Raw genomic sequence first — 23,451 nt, forward strand, 5'->3', positions numbered from 1 at the left:
TATTGGCATCTCTAGGAACATATAATGAAATTTGAAATGAACTTTGGAGATGATGAGTAAATTATGTTTCAACTATCTTTGGAGAGGAAGAGGGGAGTATAGAGGCCTTCATTTGGAAAATTGGAAAAGAATTGCCCTTCCAAAGCAGTGGGGAGGGTGGGGTCTAAAAAGTATCCACTTTTTTGGATGGTCTCTTGTTGCTAGATCTTTGTGGGATTTTATAGCCAAGCTGTTACAAGAATATTCCAATTTAATTTGTCCTTGAATTAAATTGCGAATTAAAATCGAATTTAGTCTTAACAACTACTTGGAAATAATTAATTAATTAATTTTAAATTAATTAGTTGGAGAAATTCAAGTTAGAAGTCTTTCTGAAGTCATGCAAGAGTTATCCCTTAAATTAAGGAGATAATATTGAGTTATATTTGAGTTGTAATTAGTTAACTCAGTTTAGTTAAATTAGTTCCAAACTGTTTGAGGAACTAATAGTGAGTTAACAGTCAGTTGATGCATTAATGCACTCAACTAGTGCTACTCCAGTTAATTAAAGATTCCCTCATCAGAAACTCATGCATGTTTATTCTGAGAAATACCCAGTTGAGATTAATGTTCAAGGACAGTGTACTATTAGTTGCATGTGTTTTCTCATGGAGAAAACTCATGCATGCAGTCAAGGATTCATCCTTTAGGATTGCGTAGTTTTGAAAGCTTGGTTTTCCACTTGGTAATAGGCTAATCATTCACAAGGAACGGTGCAAGGAAATAGGAGCTTGGAGGGTAGAGAGGAAGGTTGGAGAGAAGCCAAGATTGCCTGTGAGTATCTATGAGGATTGCACTGAGAGCTGGCTAGTTGTGAGAGCTAAGGCTTTGTATAATTCCTATGTATTTCCACCATGTATGATAATACAATAGTGTGGGGTTTTTAGGTGAGGCTTTCCCCAAAGTATTTTCATGTGTATTGTGCCATTGATTCTTCTTCTTCTGGATATATTGTTCAGCTCGATCTTTAAGCTTCTGCAAATTGATAGTAGAAGTAGGTTATAGTATTCTTCTTTGATTTATATTGCATTATTGGGTTAACCTATTACAGATTTTGTACATGGTATCGGATTTGTGAACAGTATACTGAGAACAGAATTTGAAGATTGAAGTTCGCGGTTGCAGGTGCAAATTGAATTCATATCATACTTCAAGGTTGGCCAATGGCGTTCTATGGCTTGAGACTCGAGTATGCCTTGAAAGGTAGCTCGAATTACATAGCATGGAAAGATAAAATGGAGGTTGTATTAGAAGACAATGGCTTGAAGGAATTCATTGATCAAGAAATCCCAAAGCTAGCTTTAACTAATGCAGAAGAGTTGGCTGAGTGGAAGAAGTGTGTGGCGAAGGCAAGACAGATCATCCTTGAGGGAGTTTGAGACCATATTGTCTTGAGTCTCCATGGGAAGGATACTCCATTTTAAATGTGGAAGACATTAAAGGACCTCTACCAAAACAGTAGTGACCAGAGGAAATTGTTGGTCATGGATAAGCTTCGAAGAATCAAGATGGAGAAGGGTGATACTATTTCCACATATCTGAACAAGCTCACCACATGCAGATATGAGCTTGGCAGTGTGGTAATAACTACTATCGATGATGATATGGTGAGCCTCACTCTCCTTGGCTTTCCAAAGATTTGGAATAACTACTAGGACTCTATGAATGGAAGGGATAAATTTCCAGATTGGGAATGACTGTGGTCGAATCTTATGCAGGAGGAGATCAGGAGGAGCACACGAGATGGGATCGCGTCCATCAAAATTGCAAGTCGGAAAGGGCTTCGATGGAGGATGGACTTGTGACTTGAGCGATCCCTGATTATGATATCACAATCGGCGGGGGAGGACTTATCACAATCGGCAGGGAGAGAACTATCACAATCAGCAAGATGAACTTGTGATATCGGCAGAGGATTTGCGATATCGCAATCGATGAGCGGAGAAGGGGCTTATATGACAATCGGCAGGGAATCTGTGATATGCGATATCGGTGGAGAATTTGCGATATCACAATCGACAGGGGAAGAACTTTATTGCGGTATACGTGAAGCTTTGCAAGATGTGATATCACAATCGAAAAAAGAAAAAGTGAGATGAGAAGATACGTATTGCAAACGTAGATGGGCCGATAACGATAAAGTTTTGTGGGTCCCATCCTTTTAAAAGGCCTTCGGTATGTTTTATGAAGGTTTTTCAAGATATTTCAAAGGGGAATTAGGAAACACGACTAGAGTTGGAAATACAAAGGGATTTCGGCTAGAGTTAAAAAAAGGATCAGTGTGGCTAGAGTTAAAAAGACATGACCTGGAACCGTCTTTCACAGCAAGTGACAACAGAGTGTATGGATTTTGGATGCAAAATCTCAAATATTGGAGAAAGTTGTACATGTTGATAGGCGAGTGTATCTTACGCATATTATTTGTCGATATATTTTGCTATTTTATTTTGGGACTAAATGGGAAATCCAAAAGGTGTTGGATATATTAAATCTCTACTATTTAGGTACTAGTATGGAGGTAAATAGGAAAAATTTTATAGCTTATGCAAATTTTCTGGAGGATAATCTGCTATCCCATTTGGATTATTTATTTCCAATGTAGAAAAAGGAACCTAGAAGAAGGTGTAAAGTACCTTTGTTTTGTTGGCAAACCCAACAACTAGGAAAGTAGAGCCAAAGCTCTAGATTTTAGGTCAAATTTAAAAAGAGGATACACATTTTGCATAACAAGTAGTTATCCTAAGGAGATAAGATAGTTCTTGTTAAATCAATGTTGGAGGCTATATTGGTATATTGGCATCTCTAGGAACATATAATGAAATTTGAAATGAACTTTGGAGATGATGAGTAAATTATGTTTCAACTATCTTTGGAGAGGAAGAGGGGAGTATAGAGGCCTTCATTTGGAAAATTGGAAAAGAATTGCCCTTCCAAAGCAGTGGGGAGGGTGGGGTCTAAAAAGTATCCACTTTTTTGGATGGTCTCTTGTTGCTAGATCTTTGTGGGATTTTATAGCCAAGCTGTTACAAGAATATTCCAATTTAATTTGTCCTTGAATTAAATTGTGAATTAAAATCGAATTTAGTCTTAACAGCTACTTGGAAATAATTAATTAATTAATTTTAAATTAATTAGTTGGAGAAATTCAAGTTAGAAGTCTTTCTGAAGTCATGCAAGAGTTATCCCTTAAATTAAGGAGATAATATTGAGTTATATTTGAGTTGTAATTAGCTGACTCAGTTTAGTTAAATTAGTTCCAAACTGTTTGAGGAACTAATAGTGAGTTAACAGTCAGTTGATGCATTAATGCACTCAACTAGTGCTACTCCAGTTAATTGAAGATTCCCTCATCAGAAACTCATGCATGTTTATTCTGAGAAATACCCAGTTGAGATTAATGTTCAAGGACAATGTATTATTAGTTGCATGTGTTTTCTCATGGAGAAAACTCATGCATGCAGTCAAGGATTCATCCTTGAGGATTGCGTAGTTTTGAAAGCTTGGTTTTCCACTTGGTAATAGGCTAATCATTCACAAGGAACAGTGCAAGGAAATAGGATCTTGGAGGGTAGAGAGGAAGGTTGGAGAGAAGCCAAGATTGCCTGTGAGTATCTATGAGGATTGCACTGAGAGCTAGCTAGTTGTGAGAGCTAAGGCTTTGTATAATTCCTATGTATTTCCACCATGTATGATAATACAATAGTGTGGGGTTTTTAGGTGAGGCTTTCCCCAAAGTATTTTCATGTGTATTGTGCCATTGATTCTTCTTCTTCTGGTTATATTGTTCAGCTCAATCTTTAAGCTTCTGCAAATTGATAGTAGAAGTAGGTTATAGTATTCTTCTTTGATTTATATTGCATTATTGGGTTAACCTATTACAGATTTTGTACATGGTATCAGAGTTGTGAACAGTATACTGAGAACAAAATTTGAAGTTTGAAGTTCGCGGTTGCAGGTGCAAATTGAATTCATATCATACTTCAAGGTTGGCCAATGGCGTTCTATGGCTTGAGACTCGAGTATGCCTTGAAAGGTAGCTCGAATTACATAGCATGGAAAGATAAAATGGAGGTTGTATTAGAAGACAATGGCTTGAAGGAATTCATTGATCAAGAAATCCCAAAGCCAGCTTCAACTAATGCAGAAGAGTTGGTTGAGTGGAAGAAGTGTGTGGCGAAGGCAAGACAGATCATCCTTGAGGGAGTTTGAGACCATATTGTCTCGAGTCTCCATGGGAAGGATACTCCATTTTAAATGTGGAAGACATTAAATGACCTCTACCAAAACAGTAGTGACCAGAGGAAATTGTTGGTCATGGATAAGCTTCGAAGAATCAAGATGGAGAAGGGTGATACTATTTCCACATATCTGAACAAGCTCACCACATGCAGAGATGAGCTTGGCAGTGTGGGAATAACTACTACCGATGATGATATGGTGAGCCTCACTCTCCTTGGCCTTCCAAAGAGTTGGAATAACTACTAGGACTCTATGAATGGAAGGGATAAATTGCCAGATTGGGAATGACTGTGGTCGAATCTTATGCAGGAGGAGATCAGGAGGATCACACGAGATGGTTCTTCATCCAAGAATGATGATGAAGAAAATCTGGCCTTAGCAAGTAAGGCAAGGAAAGGGAAGGGGAAGGCTTCCCATTTCAAATCGAATTCTTCTCATGGAGGGAAGAAGGGTGACATGTCTAAAGTAAGATGCTTTAATTGTCACAAGATAGGACATTATGTGACTAGTTTCCCATCGAAGAAATCCAAGAAGGGATCCTCGAAAGGATCAGAAGGTGAGGCATTAGCCTTTCAGTTCGAAATGAACTTTACCCTCATCGCATGCATGGCGTCATCGATGATGGGTTGTGTCTAGTATCTTGACAGTGGAGCCTCATTCCACATGACTGGTGATAAAAATTTATTCAGTGCCTTGGAGGAGAAAGACCTCAAGATGCGCATAGAGATGGGTGACGACAGAAGGTATAGTGTTTTAGGAGTGGGCACGGTTGCTTTTCAGAGGGAGCATGGAGCTCCTATCACCTTGACAAATGTGATGTATGTGCCTAGACTGAAGAAGAACTTGGTATCAGTCACGATGTTGGAGGACAAAGGCTACGATGTTGTCTTCAGTAAAGGAAAGGCATTCCTAAGACACATAGCCACAGGTCATACCAAGAGGATAGGGATTTGGGTGAAGAATCTCTATAAACTAGAGGTAGATGATTGTGCAGCATTGAGTACGAAATCAGAATTGGTGCAAAGCCAAGACATTAGCGAGTTGTGGCACAGGCAGTTGGGCCAATTGCATCATGGGGCTTTGAAGATAATGTAGTAGATATCTACAGGACTTCCCAAAGGTAAAATTGAGCAAGTTAACACATGCAAAGGTTGTACCTAGGGAAAGTACACCAAGTCTTCCCTTAATGACCAAGACAATCGAGCAGAGGCTATCTTAGAGCAAGTTCATACTGATTTGTGCGGACCATACTCGATGGAATCCACAGCGAAGCAAAGGTATTATGTGATTTTCATTGATGACTATTCTTGTAAAAGCTGGATTTATTTCATGCAGAAGAAGGACAAAACTTTCACAAAGTTTTGTGAGTTCAAAGATTTGGTTGAGAAAGAGTCAGGGAAGAATATCAAGGCCTTCAGAAGCGATAATGGTGGAGAATATGTCTCTCAAGAGTTTAAGGACTTTTGTGCAGCAGAAGGAATTAAACGAGAGTTGACGGCACCTCATAACCCACAACAGAATGGGGTGGCCGAGAGGAAGAACAGAACTATTGTAGGGGCAGCATGGGCAATGCTGCATGACCAAGGCCTACCACTTCGCTTGTGGGGTGAGGCATGCAACACAACAGTCTATTTGCAGAATAGAAGCCCGCATCACATACTTGGGATGAAGAAACTAGAAGAAGCTTTCTCCAGTAAGAGACCAGATGTGGGTCACTTCAGGATCTTTGGCTCATCGGTATATTTCCATGTGACAAAGGATGCACGGAAGAAGCTTGAGCCGACAACAGAGTTGGGGATATTTGTGGGGTACAATGATACACCTTAAAACTATCAGGTGTACTTGCCTACCAGTCGGAGGACAGTGGATCGCAGAGATATCATGTTTGATGAGCAGAAGGCCATGTGAGTTTCCCTTGAGAGGGAGCTCCAACTACAGGCTGTGGAGGAACTGTTGGTTCCTAAGGAGGAGGAGCCTCAGACTGATGCAGAGCAGCTGCATGCAGAGATTCCAGTAGTGGAGACATCCACTCAAGGAAAGTCTTCCAGAGATGGACGGAAGCGCACAAGAGAAGCTGACAAATTATTTGAGGATGCGAGAGAGAATGTGGGAGCACCATCTTCTCAGCATAGACAGAGGAGGTCACCTGAGAGGTACACTAGATACATGGCCCTTGCTGGGGAATGTGTTGAGACCGAGCCATCTTCCTTTGAGGAAGTAGTGTAGCAGCCGATTTGGGTTGATGCTATGGTGGAGGAGTATGACTCCATAGTTCGTAACAGTGTTTGGGACATGGTTATGAGACCAGAGAACAAGTCAGTTGTGAGTTCCCGTTGGATTTACAGGGTAAAGCAAGATGCTGATGGTAGTGTGGAGAAGCATAAGGCAAGATTTGTTGCCCGTGGATTTTCAAAAGTCGAGGGGATTGACTATGATGAGACTTTTTCACCTGTCGCAAGGTACTCATCTATTAGATCTATGTTGGTACTATCAGCACAAATGGGTTGGAATATCCATCAAATGGATGTGAAGACTACATTCCTCAATGGCCAGATTGAGGAAGAGGTGTACATAGAGCAGCTGGAAGGTTTTGAGACCTTCGATTATGAGTCGCATGTGTGCCAACTCAAGAGAGTGTTGTACGGGCTGAAGCAAGCACCTCGTGCTTGGTACACCAGCATAAAAAACTACTTCACCAGGTTGGGCTTCACAAAGAGTGAAGCGGATGCGAACTTGTACCACAGCGTGGTGAAAGGTAAGTTATTGATCATCGTTCTTTATGTTGATGATCTCATATTGATTGGTGATGATCAGTTGATCATGTCTTGCAAGGAGGACCTTGCAAGAGAATTCGAGATGAAAGACATGGGTATCGTGCATTACTTCCTTGGCATGGAAGTGTGGCATAAGGATGGGGAGTTGTTTGTGTCTCAGGGCAAGTATGCCAACGATATTCTCAAGAGATTCCACATGGAGAAGTGCAAGCCCATGCAAACTCCTCTGGCAGGTAACTGGAGGAAGGAGGTTGCTACTTCAAGAGAAGTGGTAGAGGCTACTGTGTATAGGCAGCTTGTGGGTTCACTGATGTACTTAGTGAACACACGACCAGATTTGTGCTATGTGGTGAACCTGCTGAGTCAAGCGATGGTTTAGCCTACCAAGATGTTTTGGAGGGCAGTAAAGCATGTATTGAGACACCTCAGAGGCACATCTCAGTATGGATTATGGTACAGATAGACAGAGGGAGTGAAGCTACAGGGCTTCACAGATGCAGATTGGGTAGGGAGTCCATCAGATCGGAAGAGCACATCAAGAGGGATTTTCAACCTTGGGTCACTGACAGTTTCTTGGTACAGTAGGAAACAGAGGTTGGTTGCACTCAACTTGGCAGAGGCATAATACATTGTTGCAAGTCAGGCAGCATGTGAGGCCATCTGGATGCAGAAAATCCTTGTTGGTTTGTTTGATCAGAGGATGGATCCAACTGTGATCTATTGTGATAATCAGAGTTGTATCAAACTCTCTGAGAATCCAGTATTTCTGGATAGGTCCAAGCACATCGACATCTAGTATCATCATCTCAGAGACTGTGTAGTGAGGAGGATCATGTTGCTGTAGTATATTTCGACAGAGGAGCAAGATGCTGACATTTTGACAAAGGCATTGTCAAAGTGTAAATTCGAGTTCCATAGAAATAGGATCGGGGTGGCAGATAATCCATTTCTTATTGAGAGGGAGTGTTGAACTGTGGCAACAAGAATATTCCAATTTAATTTGTCCTTGAATTAAATTGTGAACTAAAATTGAATTTAGTCTTAACAGCTACTTGGAAATAATTAATTAATTAATTTTAAATTAATTAGTTGGAGAAATTCAAGTTAGAAGTCTTTCTGAAGTCATGCAAGAGTTATCCCTTAAATTAAGGAGATCAGATTGAGTTATATTTGAGTTGTAATTAGTTAACTCAGTTTACTCATTTCAGTCCCGTTAAATTAGTTCCAAACTATTTGAGGAACTAATAGTGAGTTAACAGTTAGTTGATGCATTAATGCACTCAACTAGTGCTACTCTAGTTAACTGAAGATTCCCTCATCGGAAACTCATGCATGTCTATTATGAGAAAGACCCAATTCACATTAATGTTCAAGGACAATGCACTATCAGTTGCATGTGTTTTCTCATGGAGACAACTCATGTATGCAGTCAAGGATTCATCCTTGAGGATTGCGCATTTTTGAAGGCTTGGTTTTCCACTTGGTAATAGGCGAATCATTCACAAGGAATAGCGCAAGGAAATAGGAGCTTGGAGGGCAGAGAGGAAGGCTGGAGAGAAGCCAAGATTGCCTGTGAGCATCTGTGAGGATTGCACTGAGAGCTAGCTAGCTGTGAGAGCTAAGGCTTTGTATAATTCCTATGTATTTCCACTATGTATGATAATACATTAGTGTGGGTTTTTTAGCTGAGGCTTTCCCCAAAGTATTGTCATGTGTATTGTGCCATTGATTCTTCTTCTTTTGGTTATATTGTTTAGCTCGATCTTTAAGCTTCCGCAAATTGATAGTAGAAGTAGGTTATAGTATTCTGCTTTGATTTATATTGCATTATCGAGTTAACCTATCACAAATTTTCTACACAAGCCTAGTCTTTAGTGGGATATCCTTATTGACAAGTATATTTCTCTTGAATCCATTGTTAATTGGGTAAGAAAAGCCAACAAGGGTATTCACAATTTCTTTGACCAATGGAAAGCACTTCTCTTTATTTTCTTGTGATTGGTCCTTTCTTGGAAGGTAGGCATAGGTTCTTCTATGAAGGTCGGTGTTGATGCCATTATTGGTTTCCATATTGAGGTTTTTCTTCTAGAAGAAATGATTTTGTTCCTTCTACAATGAGGAAGGACAACTCTATCCAAAAACATTTATCCATGGTACACCACATTTGGAGATAGGAATTGTTAAATGTTGATCAATTGGGTCTACCCGGGGGTTGGAAAATGAGAAGGGAGAGATTTGTTCATACTATGGTTGGTGCCCACACTAGACTTTCTAATAACAATGATGAAATAGTTTGGGTGTATAACTCTTCAAATGGTTACTATAACACTCAACAAGGATACCAAACCTCAAACAAAGAATGGTGGTGGAAGCCACTATGGATGCTAAAATCCTCCCAAAAAGCATTGCCTTGATGTGGCTAATTCCTAATGGAAATATTTTGACGTGGGATGTGCTAGAAAAAACAATATGAATAGATTGTGTTTGTGTTCTTTGCGCTAAGATAATTATGAAGATATACAACATCTCTCTTTTTTATGCATGTTCACAAAGGTCATCTAGTTTGAGGTGGCTCTCCTTTTCAAAATTCAAGAGCCTTGCAAAAAAGAAAGGGTTGTCACTGGTTTCCAAGAGTGATTTGTTGGATGCATTATAAAGTCTTTAAGAATGCATTTTTTTATAATGAACTAGAGTATATGGGCTACACAAACTTTTTTTATCTTCGAGGGAAGACGTATTACACCCAATGTTATTGGAATTAGACCGAAACTAATCAGTTCAATTGTTTTGGTGCCGAAACCAATCCAACCAATGGCACAAAACTGTGAAAAATTGTTTTGATACTGAAATGGATAGTTCTTGTATGGAACCGACCAGTTTAGTACCAAACTAATATTTTGCCACCAAACCGAATGGTTTTGTACGATGCAACCAAGGACCCTCCAAATGCAATTTTTTTAAAGAAAACAATAACTTATGAGTGAGGCACTCTAATATTTAACCCTAGGGCCTTATGAATGCTACACAATTGATGGTAATGTTAAATTTTTAAAGTAATCCATTTACTTAATTTTTTAACATTACCATTAATTGACTTAGGATGATGTTTGAGTGCGGTTCTAACCTCATTGGATTTCATATGAAGAAAATAAATTTTTAGATCCCACTCAAAATCCAATAGACTTAACAATTTTTAGGATTTCAAGATTGGGGGTATTGTAACATTTCTACTCGATTTTGTCATGTATGAGGATATAGAATTAGCATTTAATCAAGAACACCAAGTACTATATGTACCTTAATGTTAGTGGCATTCACAATTGAACTCCTCTATCATGACCCTAGTAAAATTGTACCCATCACTCAAACAAAATCTCGATTTGACATGTGACGCTTTTTCTATTTTATTTTAATGCTTAGAGGGTGATATTGATGATGAGGATTCTAATATAGGAAATGAGTTTGATGATATATAGGTGTTTGTTGTAGTATGATTTTTGTTTAATACTAAAGGCCATCAAGATCATATATGTTGATGTGTTTTTGGTTCATAGATGTATTGCACTAAATGTTATTTTGGCTAGATGCACTCTTACTTGCTATATAAATGAGATTTTTTGTGTAGTTGTATATAAATGGTTTGGATTCATATGGATGCAAACAAATATAAATGTTTTTATTTAAGGTTTGAATATTTTGTGTACTTTTTGGTCGATCATTTTTTTGGTCTTGTTTTTTATCGGTTATGAACGATTTTCAGTTCGGGGAGTCTATTAGTTTGGTTTTGATAATATTGATTCCACCAAAGGTGGTGGTGTCCAATGAAAGAGTTCTTTTTAATTCATACAACTTGAGGACAAATATTACTTGTGTAATACAAGTAGGTCCTTTAGTTTTTTATCATGGTCAACTTTGGGATTATTTTGATGGGGCATGCTAGGGAAATGATAACATGTGTGGTTTTGGTTTTGAGGTTTATGTCTCTGAATATTATTTCTTTTCCTTCAGAGAAAATGTTGGACTTGGAACGAATAATAAAGTTGAAATTCTAACATTGCTTTATTTGTTGAAATTTGTTAGTTGCGTAGAATTATATCAGATATAGGTGAGGGGGGCTTGTCCCAAGCTATTCGTTGGATGAAGAAAAATATTCAAGTGCAAAACATCAATCTAATGGCTCTAGCACATCAGTTCAAAGAAATATCTTTAACCCTCTTACAATTGAGTTAGCGACATATTTACTCAGAACATAATAAGGCAAATTCTATGTCCAAGGAAGGTTTGTCACCAAAAAATAGAATGTATCAGTTGGTTGCACATGAGGGCTCCTCTGACTCTATTAAAAATGGCTTGTTAAGTGATTAGTGGATGCTCTTTTGTCAAGACCTCTAAACAGTCCTATTTTGAATGTTATATATAGATATATATATATATATATATATATATATATATATATATATATATATATATATTCTTTTAGTTATTAATATATTCAAATATGTATATATAGGTTTTTTTTTTTTTATCTATGACAAGAAGTTAAATGGAAATTAGAGGTATTATTTGGTCTCATGTGTGGGATTAACGGTAAATGATACTGAAAAGCTCAGGATCCCAGTGGAGGTGGCTTCAACGATGATCATAAGGGATGTTGTCCTTTTTGTAAATACTATCTAGAGTAAAACCATATTATGGTTTTGGATTAAGACCTAAGATTGTTTTTATTTGTTAGGAGTTTGTCTTGGATAAGAAGAAATAAGAGAATGACCCAAGACCAAGAGACACCTAGTAGAAGTGAAAGCTTGCTTCCTCACAAACCATCAATGGGTCATTTTATGTGGTGTGGCTTGCTTTTAATAACGATCATAATTCAACCCACATTTGTGGATAAATGTAATTTTTTAATAACAATTATGATTCAACCTACATTTATAAATTACAATGAATGCCAAAATTACTTTAAATCATCTATTAAAAAAATAACAATAAATATGTTTTTTTTAAATGTAATAAATATATATTTTTAAAATAATTATTATAAATAAAATCACATTTATAAATACCAAAATATTTTTAAATCATATATATATATCTATATCTATATATATATATATATATATATATATATATATATAATGTCAATTGAGTTTAACTTGGGTAGTTGGGTAGAATAGTTGTTATCCTCCCCACTTAGGTTCAAGTCTTCTAAGTTGACATGTTTATGCTCTGGAATAAACTAACTATGTTGTGCTCTTAAGTGAGTCTATATTGAGGGCTAACCTAGTACCAAAAACCTCTCTCTTGTCCTTAGGCTAAGAGGGAGGCCAACTTTCTTCCTTTGGTGGTGCCTAGTGCCCAAAATTTTGTCAATTGGGGCTATCTTGGATGGTTGGGTAGAATGGTTGTTATCTTCCCCACCGAAGTTCAAATCCCTAATAGTGACATGATGAGCTTTAATGTTTTGATATATATTTTTGTAATGACTTTGTGCCTATGGATATTGTTATATTAGCTTCGACCCTTCTGAACTCTTAAGTGAGTATACCTGTGGGCTGGTCTGGTACACGCCTGGTACCAACAACCTCACTCTAGTCCCCGAGCTAAGAGGGAGGCTAATTTATTTCCTCGGAAAATACACACAAACACATTAAGATTTGGTGATTCAACATTTAAATAAAGTGTCTTTAAAAAGTCACTTGATTGAATCTCCTCAAAACTTATGTTATTGAGTCACAACAAGAATGACAACAAGCATCCAAAAGATTAATTTAAGTTGGTGCAAGAATCAAATTCGTGTGAAGGGGAGGATCATCTACATTGTTCTTCATGATCCCAAAAGATTAAGGCATTTTCTAACTATTATAAATTTTGAAGTATTTGGTCAGAATTCGTCGAAACAATTTTTGGTCAAATTGTGATTTTTTTTGTTATTTAAAATACATTTTCGAATACATTATGGATTTAGCACCCTGAAAACCCCCTAAATTGTTAAGATCGCGAAGAATTCATAATTCAAACTTGAGATTCCAATAAATTTTTATCGAATGTTGTGCAAATTTGACCAAAAAATACAAAAAATCTCAAACTTATAACAAAGATGAGGTTAAAATGGTACCCAAATTAAATGTGTCAAAGAAAGGATCAGTATTGATCATTTTTATTGTTCTTCAAGATCCCAAAAGATTAATTTAGGTTGGTGCATGAATCAAATTCGTGTGAAGGGGAGGATCGTCTTTATTGTTCTTAAGGATCCCTGTGCATCGTTTGTTAGCTCCACATCAAGAATAACAATGTTCCAACTATAATTGTAGCTTCTAAAATCACTAATGTAAGAAGGCAATAATTTAATGATTATGAAAGAGGGAAATTTATCAATAATTATGAAGGAGGCTTGTGTAGTAGCGATGGTGACACTTTCTCCTATCCTTCCCAACTTGACCATCTCTATGCATTGCATTAGAAAATGTAACTATGTTCGGTCTTCAATAATGTACTTGAGTCATTATGAAATGTACTTGTCAAAATAATAAAGAAAATAATTTTTATTATTGTAACAATGACTTATTAAAGCATGAGTTTCATGCTTGGGTCATCATTATATTAGTCAAAGTCCCCATTGTGGACTCCTAGGATTAATATTGAATTTATATAGTCATTGTACATTCGAAGAGACCCTTCTTGGGCTTTTGGATCATGTAAAAAGATTTTGCATCAAGTCAAATATGAATTATGTACCCTCCACATCATTTCAGCTTAAGAGAGATCAAGTTGGCCTAAGGACCCTCATTCAACCCATAAAAAGCCTATATTTACAAGGAGGTCAAACTCATTTGAAGCATTCACTCTCAAGCAAGTTCGATATCTCAAGAAGAGCTGGAGAAGTGCGAAGTATATTTTTGGGAGGTCAAAAGAAGTGCGAGTTTGGGGAAGTCTTTAGAGAAGAATAAAATATAAATTTTGGTGCCTCTCTCTCTCTGTTTCATGGTCTGGGTTGGGATATCGAAGTCTCCTAAGATTTCGTTGTTGCCAGAAACTGTTGCCTAGTCGAAGTTGCTAAAAGAGGTCGAAGATCTGGGAGGATGACATGGTGTGGAGGGAAAGTCTGGTCTTGGTCTAGGATAAAGATCTTTAAAGAATACTATTGAAAGGAAGAATTATCTTGACTGGGATTTCCCCTCGAGTGGGGTTTTTCCCTGGCACGTGACTATATCTTGTGTCTCTTGTTTTATGATCTTCATACACATATACTATGGTAATTGCTTGATGAAAGATAAGATAATAAAGAAGTAAAATAATTCAACACACTCACAAGTAATTATCAAGAAAGGAGAATCAAACCCTAATACAATATCTTTGATTTTCCAACACATTGTCCACTCACTTTGTTGGTTTTGTTCATATCAATGGAAAGGATTGGAGATTTGATTAAAAGGTTTATATGCTACACAGTATTCCTACTTAGTGTAGGAATGCCACATTTATATCCATGTTTGGGATTTAAATTGTGATTTATATTAAAAGATTAATATAAATAATATGTTAAGGCTAGATTTCTTCCTTTGGTGCAAGAATCAAATTCGTGTGAACGGGAGGATCACCTTTATTGTTTTTCATGATCCCGAAAGATTAAGGCATGTTTGTTTTCATTCTTGTTGTGACTCAATAACAAAAGTTTTGAGGAGATTCAATCAAGGGACTTTTTAAAGACACTTTATTTAAATGTTGAATGACCAAATGTTAATGTGTGTGTGTGTGTGTGTGTGTTTTCCGAGGAGAGAAATCAAACTCCCTTTTAGCCCGAGGACTCCAAGGCTTTGTTTGCTTGGATATTTCCTTGCAATGCCAAGCCTATAAGAGTATTCACATACTAGGATAACTTGATAGTGTTGTTGGACAGTTGGCATTGTCTTGATGGTTAGTGGTTGCAAGTGTGATGGCATTAATGTCAACAGTCATGTCAAGAGATGTGTTGGGAAGTTGGCATTGTCTAACTATTGGCAAGAGTGTTGGCATTGATGTTAAGCAGACTAGCATGGAGGTTTATGGCAAAAAATGTGTCAAGCTCAAGGGGAGCCCCATGGTTGCTACAATGCTCTGTAGAGAATCATGACAATAGCATGCTTATTGGAGAAGCCATAAAAATAAGGCATTGATGGTTGGGAATCCCAGACTTTGGAGGAGACTCTACCTCAAGAGACCAACTCAGATACTCTTGGAGATGGCATAGATGGTTAATGCTTTGAAAGATATCTCAAATGGTATGGGGAACCTTGAAAAATGCCTCTGAAAAGCAGGTTCTAGGCAGAAGAAGAAGAGCCAAGGTGGAAAGAATGAAAGAAAGTGTGCATCCATTTCTCAGATAATCGATGGGCTCAAAGCCTACATTGGACCTTCTCCATTGGAAAGTGCTCATAAAGAGCTTTCAAACAGTGTGTTGAAGTCTGCAAATGACTTCCTAGATCAAAAGTTATGGACTATTGAATTTAAGGTCTTGAAGTCCTAAGCATGATGAAATATCGGAGGCAACCGAAATATCGGGACCCGATTTCAGAAGATCAGAAGTAATAATAGAAGAATTGGAAGAAGCCACTCATATATTTTCCTAAGTGATATGTATTGCAAAATAGTGTTGTCTAACAATTATATATTTTGGAGTTTTTAGCCGAAATCTAGCAAAACATTTTTTGGTCAAATCTTGATCTTTTGTTGTTTAAAATGTATTTTTCACCATATATATGATTTAACACCTTGAAAAACCCTTGGGGCACTTGAATTACAAAGAATTCACAATTTAAACTTGTGATTCCAACAAATTATTGTCAACTTCTTCGCAAATTTGATCGGAAAGATTTCCAAACCTACAACAACATTACAAAATACTTAGGTTTTTAAGTCTATTTTGTAAAATCTATGTTATTAAGTTCTTTTGAAATGTTTTGTACTTAAATTTAGCTTTTTTACTTTGATTTAAAAATAATATTAATAATAATAATATATTTTTAAGGTGAAGTCATGGATGGCATCATGTTTGTGGACAAGAGACCTACCTCCACTAAGCAATTTGACTACTATAATATAAGGAATTATATATACTTTACCTTCTTGATTTGATCTCATAACTTTTTGAGAAAAAACACGTATCATTAAACTCATTTAAACTATAAAACTCTATAAATATTTTTATATAAAATAGGATGTATTCTTATTATAAAATTTACTATGTTTTTTTATTTTATATAAAATATATTATTTATAATTAAAAATATAAAATAGAAAACATTAATTTTTTATAAATAACTTTATAAAGACTCTTTAAATTATATTTTTATTTTATATAAAATATATTATTTATAATTTAAAATAGAAAATAGAAAATATTAACTTTTTATAAAGAAGATCTAACAACTTTAAGAAGAATATTTAAATTATATTTTTATTTATATAAAAAGTTAAAAAAAATTAATTTATATAAATTAATATTATATAATATTAAAAATAAAATCTAATCACATTAAATTAATTTATTTTAATATTTTAAATAATATAATTATATATAAGAAATTGATTAAAAATATCCCAATTATAACAATATAAATCAAATATATTTAATAAAATAAAAAATATATAAATCTATTGAAGCAAAATTTTAATTATTAGATATACAGAATTTAAAAACTAAACATTAAATTAAATACAAATTTAAAAGTACCTCTTTCGTGGCTATGCTTAATCTCTTGCACAAATATATTTCTGAGATTCTACGGACTTGCTTTAAAGTGGCTAGTGTAAGCCATCATCGACACCTGTGACAAAACATTGGTTAAAACCACGTTAGAAAAAGCAAGTTAATGGTATCATTTCATTATCATGTGCATTCTGAAAATAGTATTCCTTTCTTCGACTATTACTCTATTTAAAAGCGTAAAAAAGTTATATTTTAATTATATATATGAAATAAGAAATTTTTTTTTTCGTAAGCTGGGTGGGACTCTCCGATTTACATGTCCATTATGTACCCCTCTACGGGGGAGGGATAGCTCAAGATTTGAACCCAAAACTTCCAGTTTAGTGAGACTTCATTTCCACGGCCCTTGCCGCTTGAGCTACCCTATGTGGACATATATGAAATAAGAATTTAATTCAAAATAATTAATTTAAAACCACGGCCCTTGCCGCTTGAGCTACCCTATGTGGACATATATGAAATAAGAATTTAATTCAAAATAATTAATTTAAAAGTTTCATTGATAAAAAATTACTCTTACTTACCTCGGGTCTGTGGGTAAATATTGTTTAAAGATATTTTCCAGCTTCATTTTCACGTTATCATCTTCCCATAGTATGCTTTCCCACCAACGAAGTGGATATCCTAATATTGCTGATAAATTTGGCAGCATTTCCATTCCGTTAGGAAATCTTTTCAAAGAAAAGCACTTCCTTATCATCAACACACGGAGCTCAGGTAGTGTCCTCGCATCCCACACTCCACTGTTTGATGGTCCAGCTAGACTCTCTAACATCTCTAGATCTTTGAGAACCAACTTCTGTAACATTAAATATCCACTCGGAACCCTGCCAGGGCTCCCTATCCCCAACTCTCTCAAATTCTTGCAGCTATACAATTTTAGAAGCTTCAAATTTGGCATCCACTCCAATGGAGAGAGCTCCGTTATGTTGTTGCAATCGTACAAATATACCATTTCAAGATGTTCGAACTTGCAATTAGGCAGACTTAACCCTCTGTAACCGAATAGAATAAAACTCTGCAGCTTCTTCATGTTCTGCATGTCTTGTGGAAGATTCTCCATGATTTCATCTGAACTATTAAATGGGTAGACCAACTTTAAGTGCCTCATCTCCGACCAGGTTCCCATTATGCCATCTTTAAATGCTGACTTTGTTCCATCCTGCGACGGTTCTACCCATACCCACAACTCCGTCAGGTTTTTGAGACCCTTCAAACTCCAAATACTTGCAGGCGCTTCCTTTTCCACACTTAAACATGTGTTTAACGTGAGGCTGCCCAATGAAGTAAGTTCAGAGATCTCACGTGGAATCATCTGTAACGACTCACATCCGCCTGAATAAAGACTCCTGAGATTTTGAAGCTGTCCAATCGTAGATGGCAATGATTCTAGAGATTTACAATATGAAAGATGCAAAAATTGAAGCCTAGAGAGATGGCATATCTCTTCCGGCAAATCTTTGATGGGAAGCTCTCTTAATGAGAGAAACTCAAGCATTCTTAGCTGCCCAATTGAGGCTGGGACTGAAGTTATTTTGGTGCAGCCGGACAGATCGAGAACCCTGAGAGAGGTTACGGTGAGTAGAAATCCAGACGGAAGCTCTTTCAAATTTGGATTGTTCATTAACATGAGACTCACAAGCTCTGGACATCTCAACTCAGTCGGTAGATCTTCTAAAAGATTATTGGCTAATGATATCCTGCACCAATTCTCATGGTGAACCTCAGGGAAATTTCTTTGATCTTGATTTGCCATGAATAAAGAGTTCTCATCTTTTTGCCCAATGAACACCGCCATATCATGAATACACTCGTCAACTCTTACTGTACTATCCCAAAATACATTTGTCCTCCAACTAACTTGGTGGAAAAGGCAATGGTCTAGAAGGAGTTTGAGGTACTTGCGCCCTATGGCCGTGTCCATTACATAGCTTCCCTGTTTGCTCTTCACTACACCTTCTCCAATCCACATTTGCAGTAATCTGCCCGTATCAATTTCTTCATCTTGCTTGTACATAGCACAATATAAAAAGCAGCTCTTCAGGTCTGAATTGGGCAGAGAATCATAAGCATACCGGAGTACTGCATAGAGTTCCGCATCAAGGCGAGGATGAGTCGCTGGAAAAGATGGATCTACCTCTTGAATGGAAGATAAGCAATTGTCCCATTCATCTACACTGGTTTTCCCAACCATTGCTGCGGCGACTACAATTACGGCCACAGGCAGGCCTTTGCACTCGTTGGCAATTTTCCTGGCACGGTCTTCTATATCCCTAGAAACTTGCTCGTCTTTGAAAGCCACTCTGCGAAACAGCTTCCACCGCTCGTCTTTAGAGAGGGGTTGTATTTCAGTGGATTGTTGTGCGCTCATTTCTGGAATCAGATCCTTCCTGCGTGTAGAGAATATGACTTTACTGTGTTTATCATCCCCAAAAGCCACACCTACTTCTTGCAAATCGAGGCGACTCCACAAATCATCCAACAGCAGAAGAAAGTTCTTCTCCTTCAGATATACAGACAGCTTCATCTTTCTCTCATCAAAACTGCTTGGGAGGCTTAAACCTATTTCATTAGCAAGACGATCCTGCAACTCTAAAATTTCATAATTTTGGGAAACTGTGATCAAAATCACATGCTCGAAAACATTACCGACCTCTTTATATTTATTGCAGAGCAGTTGGAGGAGGTGCGTTTTCCCAGCGCGGGGTATGCCACATACGCCAATTACGTGAACATGGTCACCTTCGTTAAGCCACTTCTCTACTTGATCTTGAGCCTCAATAAACCCCGAACCTCCAAACGCAGAGGAGGTTGCTGCTTCTTGAGGGAACGTTTCCTTCTTTTCATATAACGGTTTTGATAAAATAAACTCCAGAGAAGTCACCAACATTGAGAAGTCACTTTGAAAGGCGTGATAGATGCTGTCAAAAGATGCTCTCCATTCCCTTATTTCTTTGGAGAGTGTCCTGGGTTCGCACACGACAGACTCAGAAAAGCTTTGGCATGGTGAGGAGCGATCGAGCAGGCCTACTGCCTCTGTAAGAGAAGTTTGCGGCATATGAAACCAGTTCATCACGATCTCCATGGACGCATTCTTTTCACGTTGGAAGAGGGTGGTAATATCGGGTTCATCTCGGAAGAGGGCGGCAATATCCTGTAGAAGCCTCTCCATACAACTCAGGTCAGTTTGTAGAATCTGCCGGTTATCCTCCTTGTTCATAACTTCCTCCAACAGTTTGATGACCGGGCTGACCATATGCCTGTTGATGGCGTTGCCTGAAGAACCAATGTGCTCAAACCAGTCACTTTGAAAGCGTTGAGAGAGATGATTAAAAAATGGTTTCCATGCTCTTATTATTTCGGACAGTCTCCTTTGGCCTCGATTGCACACGACACAGTCGAGACACCCTTGGCGTGGTCGCGACTCATTCAGTAGGCCTTTTGCCTCTTTAAGCGAATTGTGCAGCAATTGCAACCAAATCTTCAACATCTCTGGGGGTTCTTCCTGTTGATATCGGAAGAAGATGCCAATGCTTTGTACAAGGCTCTCCACACATCTCAGACTGTCAGTTTGGAGAATCTGACAGTTATCCTCCTCCTTAATAACATTCTTCAACATCTGCATAACTGGGCTGAGTATGGCGTCGACTGCAGGTACTGTGGTCACGGTTTCCATGGCTTAGCAGCGCAAAGGAAAGGAATGCAAAAATGCGAAAATGCTATACTTGTGGCCTTCAGCAGGGTAAGTAGGGAGCTGTGCCTGTGATATGTAAAGCTGCAAGGGAGGTCGAACTGTAGGATTGGATGTAAACAAGGTAAAGAGCAGTCATCAAAGAAGCAGTAATATATAATTTTCAGGTAGAATCCGCATAACGTGGCGATGAAGCAAACTTGAGAACGAAGAAACGTTTCTGCGAATGTGAGAGTTTCTTTGGAAAAGAAAAACGTGTGGTCATGGGGCTGGAGCTATCCAGCCATATATGGGGTATTTAATGTCCTCAGAGCAGCAGGCAAATTAGCTCGATAACACGGGAGTGGGCAAATATTATTTAATGCCGAATTTGCCCGCTCCCGTGTTATTGCGTTAAGTCGCGTGCTGCTCTGATGACATTAAATACCCCATCTATGGCTGATTAGATCTTTCCTGGTCATGGTGCCGATGAGTCACTGTTATGTTGTTTTTGGGAAAAGTTCAACGGGAAAAAAATATTCTGCGACAGTTGTTGGGAAAACCCGGGATAAGCTTTTAAAGTTACTTATTTTCACTCAAATGTCTTTTGAAGCTGACTGTGGAGAGTTATCTTCCACGCGCATCCATCAATGAACCTCTATCGAAGTTAAATCAGAAAAGTTGAAGTTAAAGTTAGAGGTAAATGTACGCCACTAATAGCAAAACACGCAAAACAAGATAGGAATTCGCATGGGAGAAAGCATCGAGTTGCCTTTAGCTTTAGGTTGGTCTCCATATGAATGGAAAAGCAATTCCATAATTGCGGCACCTGTCATTTGCTTTAATTTGTCTGAAAAAGTAAAAACAGCGATTTATACTTCCAGTTATATATGCAAGAACAAGAGTAGAAAAGTGCCGAGCAGATGCGGAAAATATACCATGTGTTTCCTCCTAAGAGGTCACAGGTTCAAAACGAGAGGGGGTAGAGTATGCATGCCTTCGTAGACTTAGCAGTGAAATCGCTGGGTGGAGGTGGGTCCCTTGTCCCACAAACAAGGGGGTCTCATACACCAATTTGGTGTCTGGCTTGGCTGTGACCTTAAAAATGGATATTATTATTATTATTATTATTAAGAAGCAGCTTTAGGAAAGATGAACGGAGGAGGGGGCAAAGTAAAGTATAAGAATATAATAGAGTGACATAAACATGTCTCAACAAAGAAAAAAGTATTGGAATAATATGGAAAGAACGAGCAGATTGAAGAAAAGAATAAAATGAACATGATATATAATTAATTTCAAAGCAAAACTCATACAAATATTTAAAAGAAAAGGAAACCAGTTATATGTGATTGGTAAAGGACAAAAGAATAAAATATATTTATAAAAAACAAATCAAATTGTATTATTTATAAAAAATTAATCAAATTGCAGAATCATTTAATAAAGTGAATTGAAAACGATAGGATTATAATTATATTAAAATGTAACTCCTAACCCCAATCCAACATGATACCCTTTGGCTTTCAACTATGGGCGAAGATTATATGGCATCATGTTCTCTTCAAAGTCTAAGGGTGGACTAGTATTAGAGAACCACAAACCATCAATATTTCCCTCACTCATAAAAGAATTAATTTTCAAACTAGGAAAAAACCGTTGTCAAGCGCTCGCACAAAGATGATGGCCTCAAAAGTGGCAATGGGGCCATCATGAATGTCCTCATGCAAGATTGAGTGTGCATTCTTAAAAACGTGCACACGTTCTGTATCATATAGCCTCAATGCTCCCCAAACCACCATGCATGCTTACCAACTTGGATTTTTCAGGCACAGTCAATTTTCAAAAGAACATGCTTGCTTTTAATAATGCAAGCATGTTTTGAAAGCAAACACGCCCCCCCTTCTGCATTTGTGCAAATCTTAGTTCTGCTCTAAGTACATCTTCCGTTGCTCGGAATATCCTTGATAACGTAGGAAATGCATCCCACATCTCCTTAGTAGTCCCTCTACTAGCGATGTGATAGACTACATGAACCTTCACTCTGTTGAGGATCATTCTCTTTTCCTTCGCCATTTCTGCTTTGTACTTCTTCAGCATATCCTGATATGCAGGCACAACCACCACGTTGTCGAAATATGTTTTGAGAGCATGCTCATCTAGAAGGAATGACATTCTTGACTTCCAGATGACGTAGTTGGATGCTCCATCCAACTAATCCTGATCTCTCAGTCCACTGGTTGCCATCTCTGCCCGGAAAAATTGTCAAACTGCTCCTCTTTGCTCTTACTGTTGTTGCTCATCTAATAAGAGAACAAACTTCTTGGCGGGAAGTCTACTGAGGAAAATTTCCCTCACAGTGCTTCTCTTCTCTTCTGATGTCTTTTTGCCCAGCAAAACGACTTGCAAAAACACTGTGTCCCACAAGCTCCTCCTCACGTTGAGGGTTCAACATTTCTCCCTCTGTCACGACAAGATTTCGATCTGGAATCCCTTCCTCTCTATCAACTCACTCAGAGAAAAAATACCTCAAAAATCAATCTTCCCGGCTTGGACAGCGCAATCCCTCTCAGGATTCGAACTGCTACCTCCTGCAACTATTTCGATCTCCTCTTTTTTTCTCAACGTTGATTTATCTGGGACTATTCTTCTTGCTTCACCTGCACTACTCTGATACCATGTGGAAATTCCTTAAACACGGGAATTCCTACTGCAACACTGATGATATTCCTCATACTTGTTAGATTTCCATGAACAAGTTATTTGCAATTTCCTATGGCAAACATCAAAATACATACACTACAACCTAAACCAATTAAATTATGTTGAAACAAGAAACTGAACAATAGAGAAAGATACAACACAAGTGACACAATTATTTTTGGACAAATGTCCCCGGAAAAGCCCAATGCGAGAAAACCGGATCTGAGAGTTTTTATTATTAAGATGAAGTATTTCTGAATACAACTACTGGATGCCCTCCC

At 37.6% G+C, this 23,451-nt stretch overlaps 1 protein-coding gene across 2 annotated transcripts; it reads right to left on the reverse strand.

The window, feature by feature from the left end:
- Nucleotides 1-16,760: 16,760 nt before the first annotated feature.
- On the reverse strand, nt 16,761-20,597 carry LOC149238311 (putative disease resistance protein At1g61300). Of its 2 annotated transcripts, none has more exons than XR_016245362.1 (2): nt 17,054-17,162; nt 16,761-16,855 (listed from the first exon to the last, which is right to left on the reverse strand). XR_016245362.1 is itself a non-coding variant. In XM_089366951.1 (2 exons), the coding sequence occupies exons 1-2, from the start codon at nt 20,471-20,473 to the stop codon at nt 16,846-16,848; spliced, it is 3,162 nt and encodes a 1,053-aa protein (XP_089223077.1). In that variant the 5' UTR covers nt 20,474-20,597; the 3' UTR covers nt 16,761-16,845. The 2 variants fall into 2 exon arrangements, 1 of the variants encoding a protein (XP_089223077.1); XM_089366951.1 differs by lacking the exon at nt 17,054-17,162 and adding an exon at nt 17,322-20,597.
- Between the last annotated feature and the right edge of the window lie 2,854 nt (nt 20,598-23,451).

The sequence above is a fragment of the Pinus tabuliformis genome, chromosome 8 (genome assembly GCF_031772625.1).
Source record: "Pinus tabuliformis cultivar Carrire ecotype Pingquan chromosome 8, CPIR1, whole genome shotgun sequence".
NCBI classification, from domain to species: domain Eukaryota; kingdom Viridiplantae; phylum Streptophyta; class Pinopsida; order Pinales; family Pinaceae; genus Pinus; species Pinus tabuliformis.